At 29.9% G+C, this 24,855-nt stretch overlaps 1 protein-coding gene across 1 annotated transcript; it reads right to left on the bottom strand.

Annotated features, from left to right (window-relative positions):
* Positions 1-1,636: 1,636 nt before the first annotated feature.
* LOC111625366 (adenylate cyclase type 2-like) lies at positions 1,637-19,811 on the bottom strand. The gene is made up of 25 exons (XM_023368503.1): positions 19,541-19,811; positions 16,945-17,136; positions 16,345-16,485; positions 15,176-15,547; positions 14,956-15,105; positions 14,475-14,620; positions 14,288-14,399; positions 14,082-14,209; positions 13,824-13,982; positions 13,252-13,396; positions 13,062-13,169; positions 12,491-12,648; positions 10,964-11,047; positions 10,712-10,879; positions 10,527-10,623; positions 10,320-10,460; positions 9,939-10,031; positions 9,693-9,862; positions 3,545-3,623; positions 3,308-3,469; positions 2,897-3,043; positions 2,374-2,475; positions 2,177-2,297; positions 1,981-2,105; positions 1,637-1,911 (listed from the first exon to the last, which is right to left on the bottom strand). The coding sequence occupies exons 2-25, from the start codon at positions 17,080-17,082 to the stop codon at positions 1,762-1,764; spliced, it is 3,396 nt and encodes a 1,131-aa protein (XP_023224271.1). The 5' UTR covers positions 17,083-17,136; positions 19,541-19,811; the 3' UTR covers positions 1,637-1,761.
* Between the last annotated feature and the right edge of the window lie 5,044 nt (positions 19,812-24,855).

Here is a 24,855-nt window from a genome sequence, read left to right as displayed (position 1 = left end):
TACAGTCTACTACTTACAACATAAACAATTACAGGTATTTAAATGTGGAAGCATATAAATTAAACAAAGTAAAAAGTTTACTTAAAAATTGAAAAATGAATTTTCTATTATAAAATTATCCCTGACCCGATTATAATTTATTTGCTGGATCTTTCAAAAGAAATCCTTCTACTCAGCAGGNTTCGCTACAATATAGAAATTTTTATCAAATTTCTTATATAAAAAACAGGTTTATTCGGCAGATAGACGAGAAGACAAATACGTTCTTTACCAAACATTAAAACAAATATTTCTTTATGAAATATATTTTTAACGTATATTATACGTATATGCATGTGTATGTCTTCTTATTTTGTGTACAAAAAACAAATTTATGTAAACTTATATGCGACATCCTCCTTAAAATAACAATGAAATAAGATTCCTGATATTGTTTTGATATTATATAATTATCATTTCTTTTATTACAGCATTTATCTTCATTTAAAACTCATTGTTTCACATTTTCGCCATCATCTCAGTCCAATTATTCGCAATTATTTCGATTATTATACAACAACTTTCCCCTTTCTAATTTAAGCTACTCATATTTATCTCTCAAATTTTGTTGATAACATTTAAAAGCATCATAGGAAACTTATTATATAATTATTATTAGCGAATGATCCAAAAATAGAACTGCATCAAGGAAAAAGAAGTGCTTCTATTTTAGTTTTTACGCTCCATTGCAGAATGAAAAATGATGATTTTGACCAATTTGTACTCTTTGTAATCCTGTTTATTGGCACAATAACTCTTGTTTCTCTCTATATATTTTTAAGTTAAATTATCCAATTAGTCCATCAACCTTTTGTTTCCGGGCCATGGGCTACTTCCGAAAATTATCTCTATTGTCTGTCTACTAGGAAGATTTATTTTTAGAAAGTTAAAAATCATAGTTCATATTTTTATTTATTTTTATTTTTTTCAGACTATCTAAAATGATGGGAGGTGGAGGAGGAGGAGGAGGATTCGGAATGATGAAAGGTTTTGGAGGAGGAGGAATGGGAGGATGGGATTCAGATTTTGGTGGAATGGGAGGATTTGGTATGGGTGGTATGAGTGGAATGAGTTACGGAGGAGGAGGTGGAGCAATGTGTGGAGGTTGTGGTAAAGGAATGGGCATGTCTGGAGGTGGTGGAGGATGGGACTGAGAAAAACCCATCATTTTTAAAGTAATTAAAACTTAATAATTAAATCTCAGGACTTAACCAAAGTGCCAGTTCGAGAATGTTGGTTAAGCAACAAGTTCATAAAATCTCGAGATGTGTCCATCAATACATCTTTATGCACAAGAGAAGAACTGGAACTTTTTATATGTATTCATCACTACATATTTTATTAAATAATAAAATTTGTAAAATGATTACAAGGTTAAACACAATTTATATGTATTCTAACTATTTTTGTCGACATTTTTATGATTTAGTTGTTTGTTTTAGTTTATATTTTCTTGTGTCGTATTTGTAACCATGTTTATGTATATTAACCGTTGATAAAAATTTAAATAAAAGTAATGTAAAAAGTTGTAACTTTTTAAAATTTAAATACGGATTTTATTAAAGAATAAATTAATAAAATTTTTAAAATTCTTTCAAGCTAATCTCTTTATTGATAACAACATTTACGAAGCATTAAATAAAAGTTTAGAATGTATTTTTTTTTTACACTTTGTACACTTTTTTTACGTTTTAAATTATTTTTCGTTTGCTATGAAATGCATTAAAGCTGAGTTTCTTCCACTCCCTCATCATATTGTGTTTTCACTAAAAAAGTAACAATTTGGCCTTTTCCCTTAACGTATATCTCGCCGCGACACTCGCATGGATAATTTCCTTCTTTCATTAAAATTTCCGCCACTTTTTGAGTAACCTGTAAGAATTTATATAAAAAATATGAAAACTGTTAATTGTTAATTAAATTATAAACAGTCTAACTTACCTGAATCCTTCCCATAATTCCTGTACTATCCATTCTACTCGCCATATTGACAGTATCTCCCCAGATATCGTATTGAGGCTTAACGGCTCCTACTACACCAGCAATAACGGGACCAACGGCAATTCCTAAAAATAATATATTCTAATAAATTCTTCTTCGTTTACATTTACAATTAAAAATTTATTAAAAATTAAACCTATTCTTAGCTGGAAACTCTGCCAAGCATCTTTATTCATCTGTTGAAGAGTAGCCATCATCATTGTCGCGAATCGTACTAATAAAAGTACATTAGCAACTGGATTCTCTACTCTATCATTCTGTTAAAGAAAAAAATATATCTAAGCTAACTTATAAATAATTTAATGTTTTACCAAATTAAAAAATTATATTTACTTCTTGGGAACTTCTTCCGGGTTGTAATCCAGCTGCAGCCATGTAAGTACTTCCGACCGTTTTAATTTTTTCGATTTTATGGAAAGGTTGTTCATATAACAACTGTAAAAATGTTTCCAAATAAATTAAAGTATGAAGATAATAATTATTAGATAATTATATTTAAAAAAAAACATTTATAGCTGAACGCTTCGCTTAACCACGTGGCATGGAGAATCATGCCTTTGGTCCATTTTTTACTTTGTAATTCGACTATTATCTTAGTTCTAACTCAATATTCTGCTTATTTTGATAGTTATATTTAATAATCATAGGAAATATTTTTTAAAAAATGATATTACGCTAGAAGATTCGCTTCGAGTGAAGTATTTACGCACAGTCACTTAACGCTATGGTGATTTATGGTATTTTTGTTAAAATCCAATCATAGAAACAAGAGAAATGTCAACATATACATCATATAAATTGATGTCTGTCACGACGCGTTTTGTACAATTAATCAAAAAAGGATAAAATATTTTACCTTATCAAAATCGCAAATAATTTCGTTAAGTAATTGTAGACATCTCAAACCTTCATCATTAATTATATTTTCTGTATAAAAATCCATATAATTGGGAATTGATGCAAACATAACTGCTACGGATGTATATTCTTCATGATAAAGTTCCTAAATTTAAAAATAATAATAAATAATTAATTACTTTATCCTTTACATCTGTTTAAAATTCTGCAATGGAAAATGAGATATTCATAGAATTCTTCAGCTGTCACGTTTGTTATAAGTATAAAATCAAATATAAACGGTTTTCGTGTCATATTACATTAATAATTATTAGCCTATACGAAGAATTGTATTGATAAAATATCCACATTTTTAGAAGAGGTACAATTTCTACATAAATAAATATTAAAAAAAAAAATCACAACTTACATCTAAATGCCTGCAATCCTTTCTTAAATAATACTCTGCAACATGAACGGGTAAAATGTTCTGTAGGAGCATTTTATTCAATAATCCCATGGATCTAGTCTCTTCCTGTTCTTGTCTAAGTTTCCGTTTCCATAAATAATCCAAGCGACTAACATATTCGAACTATAAAAAATCATAAGAGTAACCATAAAAATAATTAAACGAAATTAAGCTTTCTTTGAACTTAAAAGGACTCACCTGCCGATCTAAAACGTGCAGAGTAAACCATACCACAGTTAAATACCAACAATGTCCTATTGCGGGTGTTAAGTCATGCCTTTGAAAGATAAAATTATCATTTTATATTCTATTGAATAAGTCTCATCTCATTCTTTAATAATAACTCTCTTGCCAATCATCATCTTGTAGTCTGTGGGAAAAAATGAAGTAAAGAGTGACCCACAAACAGTCTCCTCTAACCCTAAAGTGGATTGCTACTAAACGGTGTCTGTTTCCGATGTTAGATGCGGTTGATTTATAACTAATGGCTTTAGGTATATAAGAACACCTACTTATATGGAGGAAAAAAAATGGTTGTGACATGTTCCAGCTTAATACTTGATCAGATATTGTCCTGGTTAACAAGGTCCGTATTTGTAAGATCCGCAGATCATGTTCGAAAAATCTGCATTTCCTCTTGGTTACAAGTGGCAAATGCAGCATTGGCCAACTGTGGTTAGGCCTACCTCACAAACACAGTCACCATTTCATTCATGCAGAATACATAACACACACCAACCCAGCCAAAGTGCTTCAGTGGAAATCCAGTTACTGACACAAAGACCAGAAAGCCATTACAATAGATGAAAATCAAGACAGAAATGAATTCATCATCACTATACCATCACAAAACTGGTAACAGACATGACAACATACAGATAGCCACTACACGACAAAGTCACACAGCACACACTCTTAAAGATCAAAGAGTTTTGATTAAAAAAAAAAAAACAACAATTTTACCAATAAACTTATCTCATAAAAACACTCGAACGTATCAAACAATAAGTTGCAGAATAGAACAGATACATCAACACTCAGAACCATTAGATCACACTTTCACTGACAATATCTCAACATAATATGTACTAATGAAATATAAACGTAACAATTAGAGTACAACTAGTGGCATTAGCCTATAGAGTATAGACACATTATTAACTAACACACAAATGTACTCCAAGAAACATTAACTAAATATCCAGAGTTAGATCCATACAGAGACCACGAATACCCAAGATACACATAAAAACGACTAAGAATATAACTTTACATTATCTAAACACACATATTAATGATATACAAATATATTCAATCAGAAAATTTTCAGATATAGATATATTTACTTATTATGGCGCAGTTGTTGTATCTAAACACTATGAGTGTAAATAAAAGTTTAGGCATAATAAAAATACAGAGAAATCATAAGCCTGCTTAGCAAAAAAGACAAAAAACGCAAATCAATAACATTAGATAATTAGGCGGCTGACATCATACATCAAAACAAAATAACACCAAACTTAGTGAGAAAGATTATGAAAATATTCAGAAAGATGACCGGATGGTCGAGTAGTTAAAGTGGTTGGGGAACCGGGGATCAAGTCCGGACGGATCAGGAAGTTTTCGAGGGATGGTCCATCCTAGTAATTCGGGTCTTGTCCCTCCCCACCCGCCCATCCCATTGTTGACCTGGTCGAACCCATAATGGGCTTGCTAAAACAGGCCCTCTTAGCAGTGGCGGCCCAAGGCAAGTTTTAGGATGGAGCGAGGTCCTATTATGGCGCCCCCTTGGTTTTCCCTAATTAATATCCTTTAATTTTCTTTACCACTGAGGCGCCCCCTAGGACTTAGCGCCTGGAGCGGCTGCTCCGTTCGCCCTATGGTAGGGCCGGCTCTGCCTCTTAGTACCCACAGGATAGTGATAGTAAGAAAAAATATATATTCAGAATATTATTTATTCAGAAAATTAAAGTACACACACTACTGTACTGTACAGTACATACAGGAATACATTGACACCCTACAACAAAAACTTTCGGTTAATTTACAAAGATTGAAACGATACAAAACAAAAATAGCAAAATTAATTATTCATAAACAACGAGATACTTTTCTACAGACAACTATACATCAATCCGTCACAGCTCAATGGCATGTCAACAGAAAAAGGACTCACACACTGTCTACTAGATAGTGTGTGGGTTCTTTTTTTTTGTTGACGTGAAGCAAGTGAGGCAAGCTGGACCAAAGAGGAAGAAAACAAGCGCAATACTCCAATATGTCCTGTGTCGAAACATACAAAATGCAATAAAAAAAAGCACAGTTGGAAGATTCCTGGTGTAGACGACATTCACAATTTCTAATACAAAATCTGAAATTCCTCCATTTTACGCACACAATCCACAATTTCTTACATATAACATTACGTACTGTACAGTACATGAAACTTACATGACAACACCAGAGACCTTACACAATACAAACCAATCACGTGGCTTCCTAACAGAGTTACCATATGGCGAGAAATTTGACTCTTATGGGAAAAAGTGCGTATATTTGCAGATATTTTATGAAATAAAAGAAAAAACTATGATTTTAAAAATAAAATCAGAAGAAATACTCTATAAAATTGTAAAAAATTCATTCAATTTAGGAACATGATGGAATAATTTAAATATTTTAGGATTTACACGAATTTCTGCAGACTTCTTTGGACGGGGAACATAGTAGGAATTGGAGTAAAATTTGCTACTCTAGGGGCAGGCGTTACTTCTTATGCCTTACAAAATACTTACTTCGTGCATCACAAATTATAGCCTATCATGACATAGAACAACACAGCATTTTCAGAGAACAATAAAAAGGCTATCGTATAAACCACGTGGGATGGAAAGAACACTTAAGGATAGTTTACATTACGGCAAAAAAATGCCGCGGGGTCAAAAAAATCGTTTACCGTCATTGACGCTTCTGTTCACATTGAAAGCTATATTATTTTGACCTTGATACCCTATTCATTGTAGACAAGCGAAGCGTTGAATAAGGTCATAGCCTAAATAAAAAAATCCTGCAACAAGTTGCGTAACTTTCCCGGCTGTTACGCGATTTTATTCTAAAACGTTTTATAGCTTTTAATTATTATAAAATAACAAAAAGCTGAATTTTGAAGATAGAGATGAGTTTTATTTTTTAAAAAAATTGTAAATGCTAATAACGAATAAAATCTTTATTTACTCCTCACCCCCTCTATCTTTAAACACGAAAAGTTAATAGCACTAATTCCTCTTATATACAGGCTACCGTGCTAAATTTAGTTTCTTCATCATTACCCCCATCCTGAGATATTAAACGAAATAGACACCAACACACATATCGATGAAATTTTTTCTCCATTTTTTTTTTATAACTTTTTTTGGGTTCAGAGGTCAGAGATGCAAAAATCTCGGAGGGTCAAATATGACACGATTCCAATTCTTTCCCTTGTTATGTAAGTATAACAGCCGGGAAAGTAAAACGGATGCTGTAAAAATGCTAATCGTGACAAATTATCTGTATAATAATTCCTCGTCGAAATTTTGGTGATGATAAGCCAAAAGAGAGAATCTGAAGAAAGGCTATATTATAAAAACACGGTAACAAAATCGATAACGAAATTACAGAAATACAATCAAACGATCCTACGAGTCAAAGATCACGAGAGATGATTGAGATTCTTGATCTCTCACCACTTCAATTGTAATTTCACCATTAGCATCATATAACGTGATTGTAAATCAAGTTGATAATAGGCCATGTCGGGAAACAAACATTCCAAAAACTCTTTTGTCATTGGACAAGCGCTCGATTTGCCGTCTTCCGTCGCGACAAAACGCCCTACTTTCCGTCGTAAAATGAAGTCATGACGGCAAGTAGGTCGTGCTGTTATCGCTTTCTGCTGCTGAATTCGATGTAATGTGAGGCAGCCTTTAAGGAAGATTCACATGGGCCACAAAATTAAGGCGGCATCGAATATTACTTTAATTTTGTTATCCGTGTGCAACCTTTATTTGTAGATTCAGTTATTCTACGACAAATACACAAAGAAACTTACACGTAACATATATGGACAGAACAGTCGAAAAACTTCGTATGGAGGTTTTGGAGTAAAGCGGATCACTTTTACCCCCTTTTTAGAATGAAATACATAGAATGTTTCTTTATTAATGACAGTCCTAAAGATTTTATTTTTGTTATTAAAAATAGTTGTTACTTCTCTATAGATTAATATTATGTGCCTTTAAGTTTTCTCGGGCCCGGAGAAAAACCCTGTACAAAGATTACAAGAAACCATTCAGCAGAATCTTATACTCACATTTATTGCATACACTATACGTCTATGCAAAGTACAGTACATACATTCAACACTTATTTATATTTTTAAAAACACAATGTAATACTAGAAACCAACGCTACAACTCAGAATTCAGAATACATAACTTATATCAAGACAAACTAAATACTCATTAGACGAGGCATTTTCCAGGGAGTTTCACTAGTCCATTTCTGGTTCTGTCTGGCTTTAAACTCACTATCTAATAGGTCATACTATACTAAATAACTAATATAATACAACATTAAATACAACAGAACAACACAATATATACTATCTTATGTACTGTACAGTACATGGAACACAAAAACCCTATGCGTCCATACATAGTTAAATCGTCTATTAGAAATTATACACATTTACTCCACTGACATAAAAATGGAGTTGGCCTAGATAAATGTAAAACACATCACACTAGAAAAAGGAATTCTGAAGGAGAACTAATAGATGGGGAGATTCTTTAGTCAAGCTAGAGGCTTTTTAGGGGGATGCAAGTCCCCGTCCTTAATAGCGGGAGGTTGAGGGAAAGAGGTTCTTATTAGAATTTTATGAAGTTGTTCCGTCTTCGACTAGAACAGTTTCAATGGAACACACGAACAACATAAATTTTCACTACAAATAAATAAGACACTGCAAAGGTTGTTTTTACAAAAAACAAGAAGCATGACAATTACATAAAGCTGTAACTCTTGAAGACAAAAACAGTACACCATTAAACTTTCACAACACTGACCTGGATTTAACATAGTACACAAAATGCATAGACACCACCAGACTGTCTTGGCTAAGAAGCTCCATGATAAGCGTCCTAACAATCTCAGCCAGGATCACGTTGACAGAACAGCATTAAACTGTTGGTCAACTCTTGGATGCCTCTTTAAAGAGACTAAGAGACTAAAGAAAGGAACGGTTTGTAATTGCCATATAAGACCAAGTTATAAGTACAAGAAACTAGAGAAAGCAAATTTTAAAAGACGACACTAGTAGGAATGCCACATAATGCACGAACTATAAAACATAGCACGTCGAATATTTATATCGACGTAGCCAATAGCAAACAATACATCAAAAGTTTGAAGACAAACAAACTACTACGCATCCTAGAACCTTACTACAAATACACACCACAGATAGTTATAGAAAACAACACTCAAAATGACCGAGCTGTCATCACATAAAACAATTTATCACAATAGACCACACATCATATTCATTGACAAACAAAACAAAATCGCATATATCACAGTCATAGTCGTTCCAAACACACATAACATACAAATATATAGCCTACACTGAAAAAAATAGTAAATACATGCCTATGGATAATGGATAGATTACATATTGTACCTATACTCATTTGCACAGGTGTTATATCACATATACTGTACAGACTAGAAACACTAGGGCTTACTACAGTTTATAAACGGGTAAATGGCATTCAGAAAGCAGCCATACTAAACTCATGTCACATATTTAGGTTAGGAATTCTTAAACACAGATACATACAAAAACAATATATAAGTGACATACCGTAGCAGGTTTTATACAGTCATGCGTTGACTTTGAACCAACATAACACTTGGTACCAGTATTAACCCAGTAATATATAATCCACACATAATAATAATAACTTACTTACTAAACCCAATAATACAGTAAACCTCGATTTAACAAATTTCGGATTTAACGGATAAAATTTTTGGTCCATATGTCACATATGAAAATTAACACCCTGTTAATTTTAAAATACGTTTATATGTAATTAAATTAACAGTTTTTTTTTCCAAATCCAAGAGTTGTCGCTCTTAACTTTACATCACAACAGGGTATCTCGATAAGCTATATTGAAGACAAATTAATAGGAATTTTTTTGTGTTTTTCTCAAATTTAAAATTGCCCCGTCGCCCGAATTAGTCAGTTAAATCTAGGTTTTAGCGTAATAATAATAACAACAATAAGAAAATTACAAGAACTTACCAATCACCATAATGCAGTTTATCTCGAGAAAATACGTCACATTCTTGACGAAAAATGAGATAGCAAAATATTGATAAAGCAGAAAAATTCACCACAAATTTCACTAGAAAATGAATTTTCAAAAATACTGTTGATGCTGACATGGCCAGGACGGCGCAAAAAGTGTAATACTACATTAAAAGAATAGAACATAATTATATAATTATTTAATATAACCATTTATTAATTATTTATAAATATGTTTACCCATGGATAATCGCAAGAAATAAATCGTTCTTCACTCGAATTTGAATTTGTGGAATTGTTACTATTCGTTGTAGTTGGATATAAGCACTCATTCTTTAATTAAAAAATCCGTATGAATTAATAATTCTATTCTTTTCTATTTAGAAATTAAATATAAAATAATAATAAACTTCGATTATTTATCCTTTTAATCTAATGATTACTTTTAATATAATATAATTACAACAGTATATAGCAAAAGAAGAATTAATACTTCATATATTTTATTGTCTAAAATATTTACAAATGAATATTTTTAAAAAATGTTTATTTCTTATTATAGTTTTTATTTAATTTATTTTTAATTTATATCTATTATTGTATAATATATTTTTTACTTACCAGACCCAACATAGCACAAGATAATAGCATAATGGTAATGACAATATATAAGAACACTCTGAGGACGATGCTTTCCACTATTTTCTTCGATATTTTAGTCATAAGATTAGCAGAATAAGTCGTGTTTGTAGTATCGTCGTTCTAAATATAATATATTATTCAGAAACCGATATAAAATCGTATTAATTCCTTCAGAATAAAAATTACCTGACATTTATTCCAAAGATAACCTGTCCATGCAGTCACGAAAGATAAAAAAATGACCAAAAATGTAGTTCCGTAGGCGACCCAGAAGTAAAAAGTTCTATAAAAAATATATATATATATATGATTATAGAGTATTAAAAAATGAAAAAAAAAACTTGAAATATGAGAAAAATATTAAAAATTACCTGGCCATGGTTATGAGATGTATGGTGATCATTCCTATGTACAATAGAAGAACACAGAACAGATAATATTTAAAAGGAGGGTCAGGCAGCAGAGTGTAAGGTAATTCCAAACTACAATCACGAAACATTAGTAGAAGAGGTTGTATTCCTTCTGATCTAAACCACTGACTGTGAAAAAAATTAGCCTATATAGTCACTTTCAAAATTTATATAGACATTTAAACTAAATTTTGTATTATATAGTTCACTTACTCTGTTTTACTTAAAGCCATATTCTCTATACCTGTCTCCATATATCTATTGACTTGTGATACCATTTTTCGATATTGCATCAGACTACGAGAAATTATATCATAAATAAGCATTATTTACCGATAATTTATAAAGATNAAATTGATACTTGTATCGATGCAACCATGGCCTACTCTTAAAATATTACCCGACATATTTTCAAATTTATTTAAAGCATACTTTTTGTGCATATTCGGAAATTTAACAAGTTTTTGAAGATAAAAAATTAATAAATTCTTATAGTGAAGTGTCGTTTACTATCCACACTGAATAAAAAACATTCAGTTCTGATGATAAACACATCGTTGGCATGATAAAGAACCTTGGTTAAGATTATCAATTTTGATCTCTTCTGGACAATTTTGTACTTTCGATAGCCCGACTCAATTTTAGGGGCCAAAAGCCAATGCCCACAGATACAAGGACAAGGGCATAGAAGGTTACCATTTCCGGACCCTACTGACCCATATAAATACTTTCAACTGTTTGGAGGCATTAACCTTATCACTGGAAGTAAAAGGAGGTTGGACAAGCAGAATAGATGCTTCCTTCTTACATCCAAAAGTCTAGGTATGCGACTAGATTGTATGTTTTCATTGGTCGATATTTGTGACGTCAAATCAGTGAATTCCAATGAAAAGTGACTAGATGGGGATATATAAGGATGAATGTTAATGGCCAGTTCACTTAGAAATCGTTAAAAAAAAAGGTAAGGTAATTTTTTTTTATCGAAGGTTAAACTTAATATTTAAATTTTTTCTATATAGTTTTAAACATAATTTATAACTGTAATGCAATTCTTATGTATAATTTTTAATCAAATGCTCTTTTTTTTAACATAAATTAATATATAATTCTTTAGTTTACTTGTTTTTAAATTAAATATTTAGCAATTAGAATCATGATTTTTTTTCTTAATACAAATTTTAAAGTTCTTATAATAAATAAGTTGACAGTAGAAGTTTGCTTTCGATATTCATTAAAATTCACTGCAGATATTAATACGGTTATTCATATTATAATAATGCCCGGGAGCTTTTTTTAAGTTATAAATGAGGTGAACATTTTTTTTCGCTCTTCTAACGAGGAAAAAAACATTAACACTTTCTTTCAGNTATAAAATGAATAAAAAAAAAGAAAATGGAAACAAGTTTATAAACACACATTACTACCAAAGAGGAAATGTCTTTAAAGAAAAAAATGTGATTTTTTAAAAATAATAATAAGTTGACGGTTAACATTGCGCAGTTTACTAACCATAATAAAGAGTAAATTATACCTAGAGAGAATCAAATGCTTTCTGTTGGACAAATGCTTTCATCTGTCCTTGTGTCACAAGGTGTGAGTGATGGTTGTGGGCAGTATTGCATTGCAAGGGGTAACAAAACAGAAGAGCACCTAAATTTTGTTTGCTTAACTAATTGAGGCCACCAAACATTTAAGCAATTCACATAGCCTAATTTCTTTAAATTTTTAAAAATTATTCACTCTGTCACTTGAAAATCTTCTGCAAGCTTCTGTATAGTCATTCTAGGGGTATTTTTAACTGTAATCCTTAAGAAGTCTTTGTCCATGGTTGAAGGTCTTCTTGCCTGAGATTTATCTTTAACATCTGATTTCTCATTTCTGAATTTCTTAAACCAATACTGAATCATATTTTCTATGTATTAAAGCATCCTCACTGTAAATTGTACAGATTTTTCTAGCAGCTGCTGTAGCACTTTCCCGTTGATAAAACAAGAAACACAATGTCAATAATACACTCTTTTTATTTGCCATTATATTCAATAAAAACCTATTCATTCAAATTCAAAACAATGACTAATATTCTTTTTTGTAGTGTTGACCTCTATTTTCAAGTAAACTATAAATTACCTTAATATGACATAATTGTAATTTTATGCAATTTATCTTTTCATAAATTTATTGAAATTTATGAAAAAAATTAAATAAATTTGTTTTTAAAAAAAAGCGCTTGACAAACTTGCCCCGCATGCCGAAGTTGCCCCGGTCTCCCCTAATAAAATTTAAATAAAAATTACCTGTATAAATTTCTTACATTTAATAATCTCAAACTATTTTTATGAATTCCGGATATAGAAGTTTTCCTGAGATGATTCGGGATGCGAAAAGTTCCATCAGAAACGGATTCATATATACTTTCTCTCTGAAAAATATAGATAAAAAAAGAAAATCCCACTTCTGATCTACGTTTAGATCCGCATTAATTTATTGAAGAAAAAAATTACCATTGGTTTTTTAGACGGAGGAACTATGAGAAAAGTTTCAATGTGATATTCAGCCAGATAAGGATCACGAAGATGACCATTTCCGGGTTGAAAATCGAAAGTTCCTTTCAGTTGATTCTTCGTCACGTTCGTAATGTGCACCCGTCTTGCAAAAGGAAGGGATCTCTCAGCTGGCTGCATAAAGTTAAAATGCCACTACAAAATGGACCCACGGAAGGTCACCAATAGCTACAAATAATGGCTTTACTTTAAGTATACTTTTTATGTACGATTCGATAACTGACATATAAACTTTTATTCGTAAATTTCTATTAACGACTATTAACGAAGTCATATTACAGAAACATTTATGCAGATAATCCATATTTTAATGTTTTTATAAATGCAAATATTTAAATGTAGATTTCGTATCTTTTGAATAATGCAGCAACGAAATTCAAACATTGCTCGAAACAATAAATAAGTAAATTCTTTAAATGTAGTCTTATTTTTATTGTAATATATTTTAAATTACATATTTATATATTTTTATTAATAAAAACAAATTTAAAATTAAAGAATTTTTTACTTACCCAGCTTTTCCTGATTGTTCCATACGACTAGCAATGGTTACATCCCTGGACCATATATCGAATTGCCACTTTTTAAGTCCTAATAAACCACTCAATATGTTTCCACTATGAATTCCAATACGCATATCAACATTAACGTGTCTTTCATCTCGAATTTTCCTAAAACAATTTATTTTAGATTAGAATAGACACTTTCCAATTAAAGTAATTAAGAAGCAATCAATCAAAAAATTCATTTACAAATCGTCATAAATTTACCTTATAATTTCGATCATATCTAATCCCATATGCACGCAGTGATCAGCATGATAAGGATCATGAAGAGGCATACCTGACACGCAATAGTAGCAATCACCCAGCAGTTTAATTCTCATGCAATTGTTTTTCTATAAACAATTTTTTTTAAATATTATAGAATATATTAATATTCTGATGTTTTAATTTCTTTTTTTTTCTATATTTACCTCCGCACATTCATCGAATCTACCAAATAATTCATTCAAAGTTTCTACCAGATCGCTAACATCTAAGCTTGCCGTTAGAAGCATAGAATTAACGATATCGGCGTAGAGAATGCTGTATAAAAAATATATTTTCTTATGATTTTTTATTATTAATTATATAAAATAATATTTATGAAAGTCATCTAACCTGACGTTTTTATGTTTTTCAACATACAATTCATTAAAGGGCCTTTGAGGTAATGGATGCTGATCAAGACTTTTCAAAACTCGTCTGATATCTTCTCTTACTTGAGTGGCGATATGTCTTGGTAAAATACTGAGTAGTAATTGCTCCTACATAATATTGTTAATCATATAAAAATCTTGTTAATATATTCTCTCTTTCTTGTTTAGCTCGTTAACAACTTAATAAATAAAATATTATATAGAAAATGGATAAAATCTAAGCATATAAAAGATGAAAATATTTTCTGGTATGTTAAATAATCATTTCAAAAATATATCTATTTAAATGTAATTTATGTTATTAATTTTTGTTGTCTATTAGAAGATAGGAAAATGAATATAAGAGCATAAGAAAAATGTTATTTTTATATTATTTTATTAAAATTATGTTCCGTAACGTAAACGAATCCATTAATTACTTAACGTTCGTTAATAAATTTTACCTCTTGATCCTTCTCGTAATCGAACGTAAATTTAGATTCGAAACATTCTCTACGATCCAGAAAAGCTCTTCTGTTAATAATTTCTAGTAAAAATTTAATACAGAGACAGACAGAGATGATAATAACATAAAAAGTGACATCAGCAGCAATCTGTAAAGATTTATAGGACCAATTATTACCGTTGCTTATCTTAGTTAAATTATGTGATAAATTTACTCACCCTTAATTTCATGTTTGAAGAATCTTGAGAGTAAGTCATTATAGATGTGCATAATTCTATCGCTGTCGTCACTGCAGCAGCAATAGCAGATTGATATATATTAGGATATGGCAACAATAAGAAGCATATTATGACAATATAGAAGGTATGACGGATGTTGTGATGAGGATAAGTATCTTTGGATAGATGATACACACTCGTTCCATGTTCACTTACTAGCATTGTTAGAAGAATTATACTAGCTACGAAAATTCGCGAATAGTCTGTTTTGAACCATGTTTCTTTATAAGCTACAACAAAAATTGAAAGATGAACAGCCAAGCCGAAACAACGAAAACTAAGTGATACCGAAGAAACTGTACTTTCGCGGTCCTGCAAATTAAATTTTAATTAATATAGAGTATGAAATTTGCATTTATTTTTATAACATAAATTATATTTATAAATATAACCCCAATTAGAAAGTTTATAAAACAAGAAAGGCACTGGAAACTTGTTTATTTAAGTCGTAAGCACAAGAATTTTCAAAAACAGTAATAATGAGCACATTATAGAATAAACTCCGTTTAGTTAAATAAGCCACATGCTAGTTTTACGTAATTTACATAAAAATTTAACAATGTTTATTTTTTTAAATTATTTAATTTACTGTAAATTTAAATATACTCTGCTCTCATTGAATTCATTTTTTACTACGTCCTACAGAAACTAAGAGGGCCTTTTAATCATACCAACTCGTTTGGCCAGGCCCACAATGGGGAATGTCTAGTGATGAGAGACGGGCCCAACATATCCGAGACAGACTTGTCAGAAAGATTCCAAGCGGTTTCGATCACCCAGATTCAATCCCGGATCCCCAGAGCGATAGGCTAATGCCTTAACCGCCTCAGCCTAATTCAAGTTTAGTTAGTTTTTACTGTTATTCATTAATCAAAAGTAAAGATTAACAATTACATTATTGTAAATCACTAATTATTATAATTAAATATATATTAATATATATTTCGGATTGCTTCGAAATATTTATTAGGCCTGCAATATAGGTCTAATAAAAATAAGGCTATGATAATTTTTATTAGGCCTTTAATAGGCCTATTCATAACAAATATTTAAATACTATTGTATAGAATTTAACTGTTACAATAAGTAATATATAAATTAAATCTCACCTCAGTAAAAACTAAATATATAACAATGGACATAACATTATAAAATATATTGAGCATGAGAGCGACCATGAACATAGCATGTTGGAGTCGTGCTTGATATCTATGGAACAGCGATTCTGCATTTTTTACACGAAATTGTTCCTAAAGTGAACATTTAAAAAATATATAAATATATATTACAATTAATTAATTTAATTAAAACATTACTCATTTAAATATGAATACTCTAATCAACTATAACTAATTTAAATTTATATTAAATGCATAGTATGCATGGTATGATTTTGATTTTGAATAGTACTTTAGATTTGATTAACACATTTTAATTTAAACTATAAATTTAAAATTAATTTCAAATATTAAAAATAATATAAATTAAATTATAAAAAATAAAAATAAATTTAAATTTTTATCATTAACAGTACAACACAAAGCCAGCTTAATTTACTGTATACAGAAGCAGGTTAACAGTTATATTATGCAGCATCTTTTAATCATTAACCTATATGCTATTCAGAGCTTCAATTTGAGACATTATTCTCATCTACTTTTCACACTTAACCTGTAGTAAAGAATACTTAAACGTGTGTCAGAACTTACTCTGAGATAAGACCAGGACCAACTGTTTTCGTCAGAAATCGGATGAAGAGATTCAGGAATCAGGCCGAGTATGGACGATTCACTACTACTTCGTAGAGAAGACAAACTATTTCTGGTAAACAATTCCAAACCCGCCATGTTCCAATAATCCGATGCACTGTATGTACTATCTATCTTCTTTAACTTTCATCTCTGAAGGAAGATACAGATTTCTGTAGTATTAGTAGGTTTAAAGATTTCTAGGAATGATGCGTCATTCTAATTGGTGACGCATTATGTATTTTTCTTTATGCGAATCTCGAAATCATCGAACGTGGCTTACACCATATCTGGACTCCCGTTATGTCGCAAATATATCTTACAACTTTCTAAGAATGGAGGTTATCTATAAAAAAACAGCTACCGAGAACTAATTTACTAAGGCATTTTCTATGTTAATTTATTTAAAATTGATGATTTTTTAAAGAAATTAACGTAGAAAATGCATTACAGCAAAAACTTAAGAGAAAGAACAAATAAAAAGCTTCGAAGCTTCTTGTTATTTGTCACGAAATTTCTAATTATGTTAAAGGGCAAATAGAATCTGTCAAAATTTTTCAAAACATTCTAGGTTATAAATTGGTTGTAAAATTAATAAATTAATATATTTTTAATTAATTACATGGCAACGATGTGTTGTGTCAACAAATAATGAAGACTTACAACATTTATTAAAATTCCAAGGATGTTTAAATGAAGTTACAACATATACCATCCTCTTGACGTTTATTTAACGTTCTTATACTTTTCTACCTAGTCATCTGACGTAATAGTTATCAATATAATGTCGGTAAATTTATATAAACAACTTAAAAAGTTTCTCTCAAGCATAAATTTTAATACTGTACTAAAGGGAGATTAATTATATTATTTAACAGATATATTTGAATTAATATGATTATCTTTTATTAAATTCAATAATTTGTAATATATTTTTATGGAATAATTTACACAACCCACATGAAAAGATACGCTACAATATTAAGATATAAGAAAAATTAACCTTAACAAATATAAACTGATATAAATTTAACCAATATTCTTACCAGAGTTGACTTTGTAATGTTGAATTCTACATACTACTATTGATGGGAACTGCGTAAGCTGAAAGTACTTGAGACTGCGATTAATTTCAGAAAATATATTATATATCCAGATAGTCAGAGTTCTCTGTTCTCCGCAGGAAACCAGGATAAAAATGAGACCTCCCAAAAACATATCCGTATTTGAATTTATTAGAAAGGAACTGATAAAGTTGTAAATCAAGCTTATCTTTCATATTAGATTATTAAGGTATAAAATCTGACGCCAATTATGAATCTAGTTTTAATAAAGTTTGTCCTGTCGATTGTAAATCTACTTCCTTATTCTCACAGGTGTACTGTACAAGTCGGAGAATAGCCCTCTCAAATTAAGGCAAAATAAAGACCAAAAAACAAAAAAAAGCACAAACGTTGACAGTGATGACAAATTAAAAATAGATGCTTAAATTTTTTATTTTGTATAAAATTTTGGAAAAATCAACCTTTCTGTCTCCTTAACCAAAGTGACCACATATAATTCGCTTATTATGTTATTAATAATTATTCCTATTTTTTTTTACAAAGAGTTTATTAACAAGTTTTTCTTTTTATTTTATTTTTTATTATTTTAAAACAATTTTGATAAAAGTAAAGATAAATCTAAATATCTTATATGTTAATTGATTATTCACTAGAGACAAAGAACACCGTTACTAAAAATAAATACTTTAGGTAAAGCTTTTTTTTTGTATAATTTTATATGAAAGCGAGTAAAATAATTAACTGAATAATATCTTTAACGAATGACACACTATTCATAAGTCTGGTACCCTACAGAGAGAAGACGGAAAAACCCAACCATAGCTTTTGCTTGGATTTTTTATTGCCTATTTGTAAACGCAAATGTCGTAAGAAATTAACTTTTATATAATTTTAAATTATAACAAAATTACATTCGTTAGAATGCTAGTGTATTCAGTAATTACATAAATAAACCATGATATGTTAATTCATAAATGGTCTATACTGTATGTTGTTTTAAGTTAAACAATTTCTAATAAATACTGTTTAAACCTGTTAAAAAAATATATGCATATATATGTTAAAATTATAGACCTAAATGTTGCTAATATAATTAGTAATAAATAGTAACTACTGATTTAAAAATAGAAAAAAATATAAAAACAATTTTAATTAGTAGAGATTTTCATATTTTAATTGTTTAACCCTCAGATTTAATTTCAATTTGCTTAGTTTGTATAGAGCTAGAGAAAATTTAAAATTAAAATTTAATTTTAATTATTTCATTGTTTCATTTTAATAATAAAAATTTACTTTTTAAAAACAAAATTGCATTTTTTAAAATTAATTAATTATTCTGAATATGAATTACACAAATAAGAGCACAATGCAGTGTAGATCATGTATATCAGATACTGTCAATCATACATTTTTAAACAATTATAAAATTTAAATGCTTAAAAATAAACTTAATTTTTATAAAAGAATTATAAGTTTGAATTCATTTTACTTACTCCAAATCTCTGTAAATCGGTTTAAGCTAGAGTTGTAAGCAATAAAAGATTTTATATTTGGTGATATTCCCTTGCACTTTGCTACTTTACCATTCGCTTTACATAAAAAATAAGTAATTGAAACATGCTAGATTTACAACAATTCATAATTCTCGTTACACAATTTCTAAACTCAGCCAAAAGAAAAATAAACAGTCATCCTTACTAGGAACATCATAATTTAATAAAATATACAAAACCATACACATCTACTGTGTTGTAAAATAGCATCATGGTCTTCTACTCATTTTATTATGATTAAAAATTCAAAGATTAAAATTAATTCTCTCTAAAAAATTAATTAATTAATTTTATACTATTATATTAATAAAAATTTTAAACTCATCGGTAAATATATTTGTCATTAAAACTTATTTTTAACATCAATGTTCATGTAGAATTAATATGAATAGAATAAAAAGAAAAGGATCATATTAAATTATTAAACTTTTCAAAATATTTTGAAATATGCCTTTTTTAATATGTACTATATTTTATGCAGCTTTAAAAATGCACGATTATCGTTATTTACTAGAGTAAAAACCAAGTAATAATGAATAATTTGATGCATTATATCCGTTCTAAGATATTACATATAGGAAAATCCAGATTATTGCTTAACGTACTATCATTTTCTGTTTATCAAAATTATCTATCTAAAGTACTTTTATTTTTGTATTTTATCTATAAAACTCTAAAAGTATTCTAAAACTTGATATTTCATACACATACAAATACACACGAAAACAAGATATTGTATTATTGTTTATTTACAGTTAAATTATAATTTGAAGATTATTTTTTAATGTTAAAAACATGCTACAGTCTACTACTTACAACATAAACAATTACAGGTATTTAAATGTGGAAGCATATAAATTAAACAAAGTAAAAAGTTTACTTAAAAATTGAAAAATGAATTTTCTATTATAAAATTATCCCTGACCCGATTATAATTTATTTGCTGGATCTTTCAAAAGAAATCCTTCTACTCAGCAGGATGTATGAATTCTGATGACTAATAAAACCATAGGGGCTTTTTTAATCAGAAAATAAAACTAGCGTTAATTAATTTTATATCTGTAAAAATTAATGTACTAATTGAATTACAAACCAAATGTATAATCTATCAACATTTAATATATTTTATTAAAAATTTATCTTTATTTTATCAAATTAAGTTGATATCTTAAAACCAGTCTAGTCGGAACATTCATGTATCTGTTAGACTTTTTTTTAGGAGCATGTCCTTAACTGACACCTTTAAATATTAATAAACTTTATAAATTACATACCTTTGATTCTTCACGAAAAATTTATCAATAAGTTAAATTGCAAAATTTACATTTAAGTAAAATATAATTCATTTCATATCTCTGATAAAGTTTTATCTCTATAAAAGGGTGTAGCTCATCATTTTAAGGGAGGATATGGCTGAAGTTAAGGAATGATATTACACAAGTCTTATGGTCATCGTTATCTGTTGTTAATAAACGTAACTACAAATAAATTAAATAATCTGTGAATTATTCGTTGTTGAAAATCAAGAAAACCAGTTTAACGATTATAAAACTGAATATGGATTTTAATTCAAAATATTTTATTTGATGATTCAATAAAAATGACAGTTCGATGGCCAAACTTAATTGTTCTGGCCATAAGAATGTTGCAGTCTATCGTTCTGGAGGATCCGGTATCGAATCCAAACAAAAACTCCAGGAGTTTTTCAGATGATGTCTGTACCTCAGAACTAGTGCCGGATTAAGATAAAGCTTGGGGCCTCTAAATTTTAAGAAAAAATTGAACACAGAAAAATGTTTTATGTTACCCTGTAAAAAAGTGATTGAAATTCACCTCTGGTAATCAAAAGTTGCCAAGATGGCTGCCGGTTTTCATAGCCTATTTACTTTTTTAATCGTTTGAAAGCGATAAGGAAATTTTGATCACATACTAACGATAGAATCTATACCTTTAATCGCTATTGGATGATTATTACGACGTCATGATTATCTTGAGCATTTGGATCGCTTTCAGAGGATAAATTATTTAAGTTGACGCTTGACAATGGAATAATTTTTCCTATCTTAGCTAGAGTGGATGACGTCGTGTACACGTGTTAAACACATTTGTATGTTTTTAATTTATATTATATTTTGTTCAATTTATATTGTACACATCTTAAAGTTAAATAATTTAATAAAGACTTTGCTATTAATAACCTGTGTAAATAGACATATGTGTCATTTTCATACAGTTAAAAAACTGGGGAAGAAGCCTTAATGTTTTCTTAGCTTAGGGCCTAAAAAATATAAATCCGGTTGTGAACCACTACTCGGCGCTCCCCTTATGAGCCTAGCCGAAATTATGATGGGTATGATTAATTTAAAAGGCTTTCGTAGTACCCAGAGGACGAAAAGAGTCAAAGACGAAAAATAATGATTCAATAAAAAGTTTTGATCAATTTACGCTATTATAGTTATACACATTATAGCGTAACAAAATCTTATTGTTTATCATTATCTTGTGATTAATATAATACTTTAACAAATGTCAGTATTAGTGTTAATCACTTCAGTTTTCTCATTTATTGATAAGTACCGTAGATTTCAATTAATTTTAGTAATTTATATGTGTATTTATTAAGAAGATTTTAAACATTTTCGCACAGATCTTTTGTAAAAACTGTAAAAATGGCAAAATCTAAAAGGAAGATGAAATCAAACAGCAGTCTAAATGTCGAAAGTGTACATTCTAGTACTCGGGAGTCAAATACAAGTTCAGGCAGTCGTGGATCATCAAATTCCAGTTCTGGTAGCGAGATATCAGAAAGTTCACGTCCCGAAACAGAAGTAATAAAAAAAAGACGAAATCCAGTATCGACGGATGTAACTAACGAGAATAAAAGCAAAGCTCTCGTTAAATCAGGCACTTATGATTTAAAAGAAAAATCGAAATCGCCATTTTTATCATTACTTCCTTGTTTAAAAGGATCGAGTTCAAGTACATTTGAAACGGCATCAGAGGAAATGTCTCATAAAGATGAAACGACCACGGAACAGGCAGAAGTTCGAAGTATACATTCTGAAAGATCTATGGAAATTGAAAAACAAGAAAAAATTGAAACCTATGAAGCTAAAATTCTTCCAAATGAAAAAGAAAAAATAGACACGATTCCATTAAAACCTGAAGTAGTTGAAAAAACCGAATTTCTTGATGAAAGTAAACCGAAAGATATACCAACTATCGTTACTACTCCAACAGAAGTCAGTCAAACTGAAGACGCTAAATCAATAGATACGACTTTTGTAGAAGAATTGAGTATTTCATCGGAACACGATGACGTTATATTAAAGGATACTACAATTACTACTCCTGAAGAACAAAGTGCCGAAGATAAGGTCAAACCAAATTTCATACAGGAGGACGAAACCGATGATATATCAGAGAAATCTGAAAAAGAAATGAAAATTATACCACCTGAAATAAAAACGATGGAATTGAAGAGTGACGACACCAAACATTCTACAATTGATGAAGAGACAACCGATTATACAGCAATAGGTTCAATTATTTCAGCTATAATCGATGAAACACCTTTAAGAACCACAGCAACAACCGCAACGACGACGACGGCAACGATAACAACAACAACAACGGCCAAAGCAAATGAAAATAATACAAGAGTTCAAGGCATTCTTGCAAACCAACTTACTTCACATCCTGCTATTTTTAAAATCGGTGCAGATACAATAACAATAAATGCTGAGAAAGCAACACCCATTGATAAAACATCAAAAACGCAGCGGTCAGTAATTAATATTCGAATGCAACAAACCGAATCCGAAAATCTTGATCAAGAAGGTATAAACATACAATTGAATGAATTTACAGTTCCGAAGAAAGAGCCTTCGAGAAAAGTAAAGTTAGAACGTGATGTCATAAGCTCCGATCTAAACGAGATTATGAAACCATTAATCGATCCGAATGCCAATATTGTAGTTTTGTCAAATTCTCCCTTAACAATGGAAGATACACCGAATATTGAAATCTTGTCACCATCAAAAGAAAAATTAAAGCCGGAAAAAGTCGTAAAAACACTCAAATCTAAACAAGCCGGAAGGAAAATATCTACAGTAATACTCCCAACACATCGTACTGATGTCCGATCTTATAAAAGCAAAGAAGATATTGAATATGATAAATCTCTAATTCTCGCTATATCACCAACTGACATTCCGCAACAAGCTGCAATTTCAGAACATGTCGAAGATTTCTCAGGCATACCAGATGTCAAAACACCATTAGTACTTATTGCTCCATCGCCCTCAGAACTTCAACGACAGAAAGAAGAATGTGTAGAAATTCAGGAAGACGCAGAAGAACAAAGATGGAGGAAGATTGCTGAAGAAGTTGCAATATCTCTACCAGAAACTATCAATGATCAACCGATGGTAATTTTGATGCCTGACGACTCTCAGTGCAAAAACGAAGCTATCGAGGATGAAGAAGAAGAAATGAAAACAGTAGTCATCGTAGCAGCTTCTTCTATGTTTCCAGAACAAAATGTACTTGAAGAAGAAAGCAATCAGATGTTCTTTCCTCCAGTTAGAGAAACACCGACTATTGTATTTCTTCCTTCAAAATCAGATTATAATATAATTAAAGTAAATGCTACATCAACATGTAGACCATGTCACGGGCCTGGTATTAAAATAACTTCGCCAAAAGTAAGAGTAGACACCGAAGAAAATGTCGCCCCTTTACGAAATTTCTCGAAACGTACTGCCGAGAGAACCTTAGATAATCGGAAAGATGAGAAAAAAGATCAGCATCGAAATGATGAAGTTAAATATAAAGGTATATACAAATGCTACGGATTTGTGAGAAAAAAGACAAAAAGAAAAGAGGCTAAAGATATCGTAAAAAAAATTGTAACAAGTACAAAAGTTCAAAAAGAAGAAAACGGAGCAACAAATAGAGCTTCAAAAAGAAAAGAAATCACTGTAAAGAAATCTTTGGAGGAAATGGAATATCTGACAAATTATGACAATTTACACAGATTAAAAAAAGTCACATCAAAAATCTGCGTCAGAATTGATAATCGTAAACTTCCTAAATGATTACAATGCAGAAGAATAAATGAATATGTGAAAACGATTTAAAGATTCTTATATATAATTTCATTCTTACTTTTTTTAATTAATCAGCGTATCAAAATTATATTAATAATTTCTCTAAAAAATAAATTTATTTCGAAATGAGTTATTTATTTTTTT

The sequence above is a fragment of the Centruroides sculpturatus genome, unplaced genomic scaffold (genome assembly GCF_000671375.1).
Source record: "Centruroides sculpturatus isolate CEXI.00-Female unplaced genomic scaffold, Cexi_2.0 scaffold247, whole genome shotgun sequence".
Classification (NCBI taxonomy): Eukaryota; Metazoa; Arthropoda; class Arachnida; order Scorpiones; family Buthidae; genus Centruroides; species Centruroides sculpturatus.
Note: the sequence above shows the minus strand (reverse complement) of the source record. Positions and strands in the feature narration are given on the sequence as shown.

Excerpts from the sequence above, each read along its gene's own strand:
- LOC111625366 (XM_023368503.1), bottom strand. The coding sequence starts at position 17,082 with ATGGCGGGTTTGGAATTGTTTACCAGAAATAGTTTGTCTTCTCTACGA. Across the intron at positions 15,106-15,175 it reads CTTCAAACATGAAATTAAGG|ATTGCTGCTGATGTCACTTT; the intron begins GTGAGTAAATTT and ends AAATCTTTACAG. Across the intron at positions 10,032-10,319 it reads CTTGTGCTATGTTGGGTCTG|AATGAGTGCTTATATCCAAC; the intron begins GTAAGTAAAAAA and ends TTTTAATTAAAG.